This window comes from Pimephales promelas, chromosome 25, assembly GCF_988280905.1.
Source record: "Pimephales promelas chromosome 25, fPimPro1.hap1.1, whole genome shotgun sequence".
Classification (NCBI taxonomy): domain Eukaryota; kingdom Metazoa; phylum Chordata; class Actinopteri; order Cypriniformes; family Leuciscidae; genus Pimephales; species Pimephales promelas.
Window position 1 is genome coordinate 5,589,945 of NC_142793.1, and position 8,626 is coordinate 5,598,570.

Sequence of the window (8,626 nt, forward strand, 5' to 3'; positions counted from 1 at the left end):
CATCAACATAAAGATAATAACTACTTTGATGTACAGTTTTAACCAATTTGATTTTTTTTTATCAGTTGAAAACCTTATTTGTCATTGATGTGAGCTCACGCGCTCTGCTCACGCACGCGGCTTCGGATGCGCGTGCGAGCATATGAGTGATTCGAGTATGAGTTGCTATGGCGACGCGTCTTATGAATTTTGAATGAAAATATCAACACTTTGATCGCTCTTGGTTGGTTGAGAGTCGAGGCGATTTCAGAGACTTTTGCTGAAAATTTTCTTGTGCTGAACTTGAGATTTTGAAGCTGTTCGGAGGATTTCAGAGAGAGAGAGAGGAGACTTTTATTCCAGAAGGAGATCGGATAATATATCCTAGCTAAGGCTACATCGTTTTATTTATTTTTTATTTAATATTATTTCTGAGGACGCTTTAATTTGATTGTTCTTTTCTTATTTTTGAGGGAGTTTTGGAGTTTTGTTTTATTTATTATTGTTTCTTTTTATTTTATTTTTTTTATTTTTGGGGGGTGGGGTATTTCTGAGTATTTTGGGTGGGGTATTACTGAGGTGGGGTATTTCATTGTATTTTATTGTATTGTATTTTGTATTGTATTGCTCTTGTTTGCAGGAGGATGCCAGGCCCGACCGGGACTCAGAGCCATGAGCTTATTCCTGGATATGTAACATCTCTGTCTTGTGAGTTTGTTTCTGTCTCCACAGGTCCGGCTGACAGGAAGAGAGAGTGGCAGAGAGACAGCCAGCAGAGCCCAGATGATGGACGTCCGTCCACTTCTTCTCAAGACTCTCGGAGAGCAAAGGCAGAGGTAGGGTGACCAACAGTCCTGTTTTCACGTCCTGTCCTGGCCCTCCTGGCTGCTCTTTATAAAGTGATGAAAATGTCGGGGTTTTCAAAAAACTGCTGGGAAAGATCAGCTCTACAGCAAAATGTAGATGGGCAAGGAAGAAAAACAGGATAAAGAGGAAGAAAACTAAAGATATAAATATATTTTGTTAGTTCTTTTTGGCAAGTTTGTGAGAGATATATATTTGTTCAATTTGTAGGTATTTCTTTCAGTTATTTATTAATTATATATTTACTTTTGTAATACAGAAGAGACATTATTTCATTATTTTTGAAACCTGTCATAACAAAACGTTGAGTAACCTCTGAGAAGCCTATCTGAATTTGTGTCTTGTTAATGTAACAATTTTCTATTTATACAGAGGAGGAATAGCCTACTTTCAATGTATTGAAATTAATAAGGCATCTTTGAGTAAACTTTGAGTATCTGTTTGCTGGGCCAAGTGTCCTGGTTTTTGGTAATCAAAATATGGTCCCCCTAGGCAGAGGAAGAGGAGAAGCTTCATTCCCGTGACTGGAGCGGCATCATCCCAGACCAGAGAACTGCACCGATACCTGAGAGAAGAGCTGAGGGTAAATCAAATGACCATTGGAGAATATTATCACTGGAGTGTCATTAATTACCATATATGACCACACCATATTATATCAAAATACAACTGAAGCCAATAATCAGATTTAGTTTTTATTCCAAGACACATCATAACATATTTAAATAAGGATTGGGTACAGATTTCAAGAATAGCCATAATTTGAGTATCCAATGTTTAATAATTATGATTAGTTTGAAACATGCTTGTGTGTGCTATTCCCTGCTTTAGAGGATCATGGTCACACATGGTACACAACATTATAAGTTATTATTAATATTTGGTTGGTTCTCTTGTTTTTGCATGTGTTTTTAATTTCTTTATATAACAGCCTGGACAAAAATGATGTTGCCAAATTGTTTATGTTTTATTGAATTATTATCACAAATTAAACAATTAACTCTCAGCTTAACTGTGCAATATGACTACAAAATCTTACACACATTTATAATAACATTTAAATGCAAGACAAGAGTGCAGATGTCAGATTTCCTGGGCCGGACGTCACTTGTGTTCACTATTGTATATAGCTGTAATTGTAAATTTAAGGGAGAAAAGGAAAGCATGTGTGTGTGTGTGTGTGTGTGTGTGTAATCAGGCACTAGGATGAAATTAAAGCTAGAAAATATTTAACTGTTTTCATCCCATGTTCTTCTTTCTTCATGATGTCAAGCCTCAGTATTTACGGTTTCTTGTGTTAATGTTTTTACCTTTCTTTAAGGCATCTGTGCTTTCTTACGGAGAATCGGGAAGGCTGTAAAGCTTGACTGCAGTGAGGTCGATATACTTGTGTCCACATATCCCTCCTGCAATCCCACGGATGTCCAGCAGGATTCATCCGAGTTTTACTGGGCAACACCAGTGCATCCGTGTCCATCTGGAGTCCAGCTGCCGTTTAATGCCGATCCGGACGATCCCGAACACTCTTGCACATCTGTCCTGGACCCAGAGCCGGCAGTGGCACGAGATCTAGAGCTGATGTCTTTCTCAGGATTGTCCAGTCTCTCTAGTATCGAGCTGACGCCGGACTCTATTCAGGACGATCCTGACGATGCATCGTCTGTCCCGGGTGAGTCTATGGTCATTATTATTGCTGTCAGTACTTTCATTATACCGAGTTGTGTTGTGTTCATCTTGTGTACCTAATTATTAAAGTCCCCCGCTGGTCAATTAATTCATCCCTTTAAACTCATCTTTGATCACCAAATAATTCCATATTTAAATGTTTTTTTCTTTGAAAAAACAATCCGTCACACCTTAAAATAGCTTGAATGTAACTCGACACCCTTGCCTCATTTAGTATGCTCGGTTCTATGAATATGCAAATGAGCCCCGCCTCCACTCACTCACTCAGCCCAGAGATCCACTGGTTGACGATCACACGTTGATCTGATTGGTTACAAGGTGGTTTGTGACGTCAGAAACACCAGCGATTTCACACCGTGTTTTTGAGACTGTCTTTGGTTCACTGCAGTTTTAAGGAGGAAATACTCTGAAAATACTTGAAAAATGTCCCACTTTTCCAGTTGTCTCACCTCACAATTGAATTCTTTCTTCATTATGTCTTCCCTCAGATTTTGCTGAAAGCCAAACAAAGAAGAAGAAGAAAGATGTGGGTGCGTTTCTCCGTAGGAAATGGAGGGCTATGATAGCGCCGGCTGTTGGTAAGTCTATTATTAGTCTACTGTCATTCTTTTCGTTATAGTTGTAGACTTTTGCTCTAGTCTACGGTTTATGTTATTCTTGTTCCCCTTAAATTATTAGTGTTCAACATTCAGCATCTATTTTATTTTTCACTATAATCTAGCGGTGGGAATCTTTTGGTGCTTCACGATTCGAAACGATTCTCGATTTTGAATCAAATTTCGATTTGAAATGAGCATTTTGTTGATTGTAGTTTACTGTTGTGTGTTACTTCTCTTATTTGACTGCGGTACACAGTTTAATAGCTCTAGAGAAAAAAAGAAAATCCGACTGAATTAAATGTGAACCTTGAAATGTATTTAGTTTTTTAGGAATGAGTGCATGAAAATAGTTACACATCCGGTTTTCTTCCACTTGAAAAGGCATTTTTGTGTGTGGGCTGTAGTCATATGCGTTAGGGATTTATTCATATGAAAATGATTTTGTGATTCTCTACTGTAACCCATGACACAGTGACAAGCTATTATAAGTCCATCACTTTTTTGCCGTTTTATTGCCTTTCCATGATTTGCTTTGGTCGTCTTTGTTCTGTCCGAAGTTGGCGCGGCGTAATTGAATTTATTTTTCCATTTTTTCTTTTTTTTAGAAAAACAATCAAGAAGGAGGGTGAAGAAAGGCTCATTCATCCAACGAACATGGAAAACTCTAAAGGTTTCCGCTCTTGGTTGTTACGGGGACGACACAGTGGACCCAGATCCAGCAGATCCACAGCCACAAATATCTGTCCTCTCCAGGGACTTAACCGAGCCAGGTCCATCTCACCGCCAGATCAGTTCTGACCAGTTACCCTTCGCGGGTCCATCTCACCGCGAGATCAGTTTAGACACGTCACCCTTCTCAAGTCCATCTGGTTCCCAGTCAAGTTTCTTTAGCTCCGATTCATCGTCTGCTCCATGTCTGACCGATCTTCTCTCAGAGTTATCAATTTTAATGGGAGATTACGAGCCTGTTTCCAGTTAATCCAGTCTCAAGCTGATCCTGAGCTGAGTTGTAGGACTGTGCACACGTTTCTTTTCTGTATTGACTAAGCCTGAATTGCGAAAGAATCATCAAACTGAAGCTGGAATTGGGCAACCTGATATACACGGACACTGTTGGTTGAGGACTAAATTGGACTTAGTGTGATTTCAATTTTCCACGTTGCTGTTGTTTTTTTTTTCTTGATTGTTTCAAGTCCTTTTGTATTTTATTTTCATTTTTTACATTTTTTATTCTGACTGAATATTGTATTGGTTTCTCTCATCTTTTCCTATTTTGTTTCTAAGGTGACGAGAGTTGAAAGGAGAATTTAAAGGGTAATTGGGTGAAAGAGTTGTAGCTAGAATTAGATTCAAACGTAGCTAAAATTAGGTCAGACGCGTCTCAAGCCATTATACGGCTGGAACTGCAAATACGGCTGGAGCGTTTGGTTGTTGGTTGTAGAGCGAGACACTGCTTCACTGCTGCTCGCCCTGCGATCGATTGCCAAACTCACTTTCTTTCCACTCACTTACAATCGAACATTTTCCTGTACGTGAGTCGTGCGTCTACACTACACCCGTACGTACCACTAAAAAGACGGATTATACCCAAGTCTTGAGTCATAAATTAGTATAAATACTAATAGCATCACCTTTTTGTATTTTATTTATTTTTATTTATTTTCATTCCTAGAATATCCAGATCCACCATTTTCACATTTATTTCCATTTTCACATTTATCTCCCAGTTTAAAGCTAGACTAAAGATGCATTTATTTAGCCAGGCGTTCATATAAAATTTGTATCTTACAGTTACTGTAAATTTGGCCTCTAGTTCATAAACGCCAGAGGAGAACTGGCCCCCGACTGAGCCTGGGTTCTCCCAAGGTTTTTTTTTTTTCTCCATCGGGTCACTTGATGGAGTTTTTCGGTTCCTTGCCACTGTTGCCTTTGGCTTGCTCAGTTGGGGATATTCAAATTAAATGACCCATCATACCATTGATCAGCTTCACCAAACTTGGATGTCTTTTTTTTTTCCAGTAATAAACAAACACTGTTAAGTTCTTTTGATTGATACTGTGAAGCAGATTTGATACAATCTGTATTGTAAAAAGTGCTTTTTAAATATATTTGACTTGACTTGACTATTCTACACACTTTGTATTCATGTATAATGTATGCTTGTATAATGTATTCTTGTATAATGGCTGTTATTGGCAGGAACTTCGGTGTTACCGGCTGGTTGAAGCGAGCACACAGGAAGAAACTGGCTCCTAGAAACCTAGAGACCTAGCGAACGTGTTAGGTGTCGCCCAGCCCGCAGCTCTGTCTGTCAGCGAGGCACCGTGTGCCAGTGCCCAGGAAGAAGCGACACCCCTAGTGGAGTGAGCTTTCAACCCAGGCGGGCAGGGCACGCCTTGAGCTTAATAAGCCAAGGCGATGGCATCCACTATCCAGTGGGCCAACCTCTGCTTGGAGACAGTCTTCCCTTTCTACTGGCCTCCGTAACAGATGAAGAGCTGATCTGAGGCCCTGAGGCTCTGTGTTCTGTCCACGTAAAGACGCAGAGCGCGAACGAGATAGAGGAAAGCCAGGGCTGGGTCTGTCTCCTCCGAAGGCAGCGCTTGCAGGTTCACTACCTGGTCCTGGAAGGGAGTGGTAAGAACCATGCGCACGTATCCAGGCTGGGGTCTCAGGATCACGTGAGAGTTATCCGGGCCGAATTCCAGGCACGATTCGTTGACCGAAAATGCATGCAGTTCCCCTACCCTCTTAATAGAGGCCAATGCAACCAGGAGAACTGTCTTACAGGACAAGATTTTTAACTCAGCTGATTGCAGAGGCTCAAAGGGGGGTCTCTGAAGTGCCGAAAGGACCAGAGAGAAATCTCAAGAGGGTATAGAGAGTGGGCGAGGAGGATTCAGTCTCCTGGCTCCCCTCAGGAACTTGACGATCAGGTCGTGCTTCCCCCAAGACTTACCATTGGCAGCATCGAAATGTGCTGCAATAGCGGCAACATATACTTAAAGGGTGGAGGGAGACAGCCTACGCCCCAACCCTTCTTGCAGGAAGGAAAGCACGGCTCTGATCGAGCAAGATCGTGGCTTCTCCTCGTGAGAGGAGCACCAGTCAATGAACAGGTTCCACTTCAATGCACAGAGGCGCCTCATAGAGGGGGCTCTTGCGGAAGTGATGGTGTCAACTACCGCAGGGGGTAGGGCACCTAGAACCTCTGCTTCCCGTCCAGGGACCAGACATGGAGTTTCCAGAGGTCTGGACGCGGATAACAAAGGGTGCCCCTTCTCTGACAGAGGCCCCCTTCGCTCTGAGCTTGAGATAAAGGCTCTATTGCTATTTTGCTCAATAAAGTGCTTATTTAGTGCTTAAGATACACGCTGATTGACACACAGACATTTGAAGCAGTTCTACTCACCGCCTGCGGTTCCAACAAAAGACCGTTAACCTTTTGTGTTGGGACTGCTTCATCCTTGAGAACTAAACAATTAGCAAATCTTCGAACTGGGCCTTGTTTATAAAAAAATCATCCTCGAAATACATGGAACAAACAAGAACACTTGCACAACTGTGTTGATGTTCTAGAAAAACGAACTCCATCCCTTAACGCTTGATTCTTTGGGAATCTGTGCAGTGTTGGCTTGGCAACCGAAAACACACTTCTTTGGTGACATATTGCAGCGCAGCTGATGCACAGCACTTTGATGGGCATAGGTTATGGCTATCGCTCTACAGCTGCGCGCGCCCTTCCGAGAGAAGTGCCCTTAGGACCGTATAAGGAAATTCCGGCGCATCTGACGTCATACGCGCCCATACTTGAAAAAAAAAAAACTTTCCGAAACTTGTGACAACCAGGAAGGAGTATTTTGAGAACAGAAATACTCAATCAAATATACAATTTAATTTTTGAAACTTTATCCATGTTTAGCTTGGGAATCCAACTCTTTAGCAGTTTAAAAAAACTCACTTTGCATGAAATAGCATTTCACCCCCCTTTAAAAAGATGCTGCTCTTTTAGTAAGTGAGTCACAGGGGCAAACACACAGTGAGCGGAGTGTAAAAGGATATAGATGCAGGATAGCGTAGCAGGAACGGTGACTGAAGGCGGCGAGGTGCAGGCCAGCGACTTCAGTAGAATGGCTCATCACCAGTGTTGTGCAAGTTACTTCCAAACTGTAATACATTAGGTATTACTTGTTACTGTTATTAAGTAATTCATTACCTTACAATATTTCTGTCTTAGAATTGTAATGCGTTACATTACTCATGTATTACTTTTGAGTTACTTTCACCAAAATAACTACAGAAGTAGAACTTAACTTTGGGGCTGTAACGATATGCAATATGAAACCGAAATCGCGATTCGCCACACGACTCAGATCCACGAACCTACAGAATCGCGACACACCTCTTCCAACTCAAGCGTTATTCTCCTTACCGTCCAGATCCAATGCTGCCTTATCTTTAAATTAGGCTATTAGTATTATTTGAAGTTAACATTATAAAATACGTAGACCTACACCACAAAACTAGTTGAGGATAAATTATTTAAAATTGGGGAAGTCCAGCATTATGGACATGACATTTGCAGTCAAAACTTGAAATAAAAATTCTCAGAAAATACATATATTGAAACAGCCATTGAGCTATATTCATAGGGCTAGGCCACGCCCGCTTCGCACGCTAAGCAGACTGCTGCAGTTGTCGCAAGACAGCCAATAGGCACACTAAGCCGCCTTGCCTACTGTATGTCTGCATGCTGCAGCAACGCATTTTGCAATTATTCAAAATTAAGGATACATTTTTGGCTTCTATATATCGAGGAAAGAGTTTTTCCCCTAGCATAAGATATTACACACAACCTCCTTTAGAGTAAATTTGAGGATGTATATATATATATATATATATATATATATATTCAGTTGCATGCATGCAACTAATAAATTAGTAATAAATTATTAATTATATTAATTATTAAGTATATTAATTATAAATTAATATGTATTAATTATAATTATATTAATTATAAATTAAAAATAAATTATTAATTTAATATTCATTTAGTAAATATTTTTATTTATTTTTATAAATTGTAAAAATTTAAGTTTTCTGTTAGGGGATTAGAATGTGTGTTTCAGGTCCCCACTTTCTGACACCCCTTTCAAGTTTTTTTGTGTGTGAGTGAGTGATTCTACTGTAGGTTAATTATGTTCCAACATATGCACATTATTACAGCAGGATTTTTAATCAGTAAAAAAAAAAAAAAAAAATCACAGTTTTACTCCATTTCACCAAACAGGCAATATTGATCAATTAGATTCATTAATTTTTACATTGAACATATGCAAACAACCAAAACACCAACAATAATCATAAACATAGAGACGACTTACTAACACCAAGCATAAATACTGACATTATAAATGTGTACCATGATTTTTTTTCTAAAATCTTTGTCTATACATACATGCATATATATATATAGATAGCTAGATATATTCATA

At 39.8% G+C, this 8,626-nt stretch overlaps 1 protein-coding gene across 1 annotated transcript; it reads left to right on the plus strand.

The window, feature by feature from the left end:
• Positions 1-276: 276 nt before the first annotated feature.
• On the plus strand, positions 277-4,187 carry LOC120468180 (uncharacterized). The gene is made up of 5 exons (XM_089127755.1): positions 277-815; positions 1,336-1,426; positions 2,165-2,512; positions 3,018-3,107; positions 3,734-4,187. Exons 1-5 carry the CDS (start codon positions 624-626, stop codon positions 4,105-4,107), a joined length of 1,095 nt encoding a protein of 364 aa, XP_088983881.1. The 5' UTR covers positions 277-623; the 3' UTR covers positions 4,108-4,187.
• Positions 4,188-8,626: the final 4,439 nt, after the last annotated feature.

What these genes read in the sequence shown, in the direction of transcription:
- LOC120468180 (XM_089127755.1), top strand. Translation starts at nt 624, where the DNA reads ATGCCAGGCCCGACCGGGACTCAGAGCCATGAGCTTATTCCTGGATAT. An exon ending in CTCGGAGAGCAAAGGCAGAG is followed by an intron (nt 816 to 1,335) that starts GTAGGGTGACCA and finishes TGGTCCCCCTAG; the next exon opens with GCAGAGGAAGAGGAGAAGCT. An exon ending in CGATGCATCGTCTGTCCCGG is followed by an intron (nt 2,513 to 3,017) that starts GTGAGTCTATGG and finishes GTCTTCCCTCAG; the next exon opens with ATTTTGCTGAAAGCCAAACA.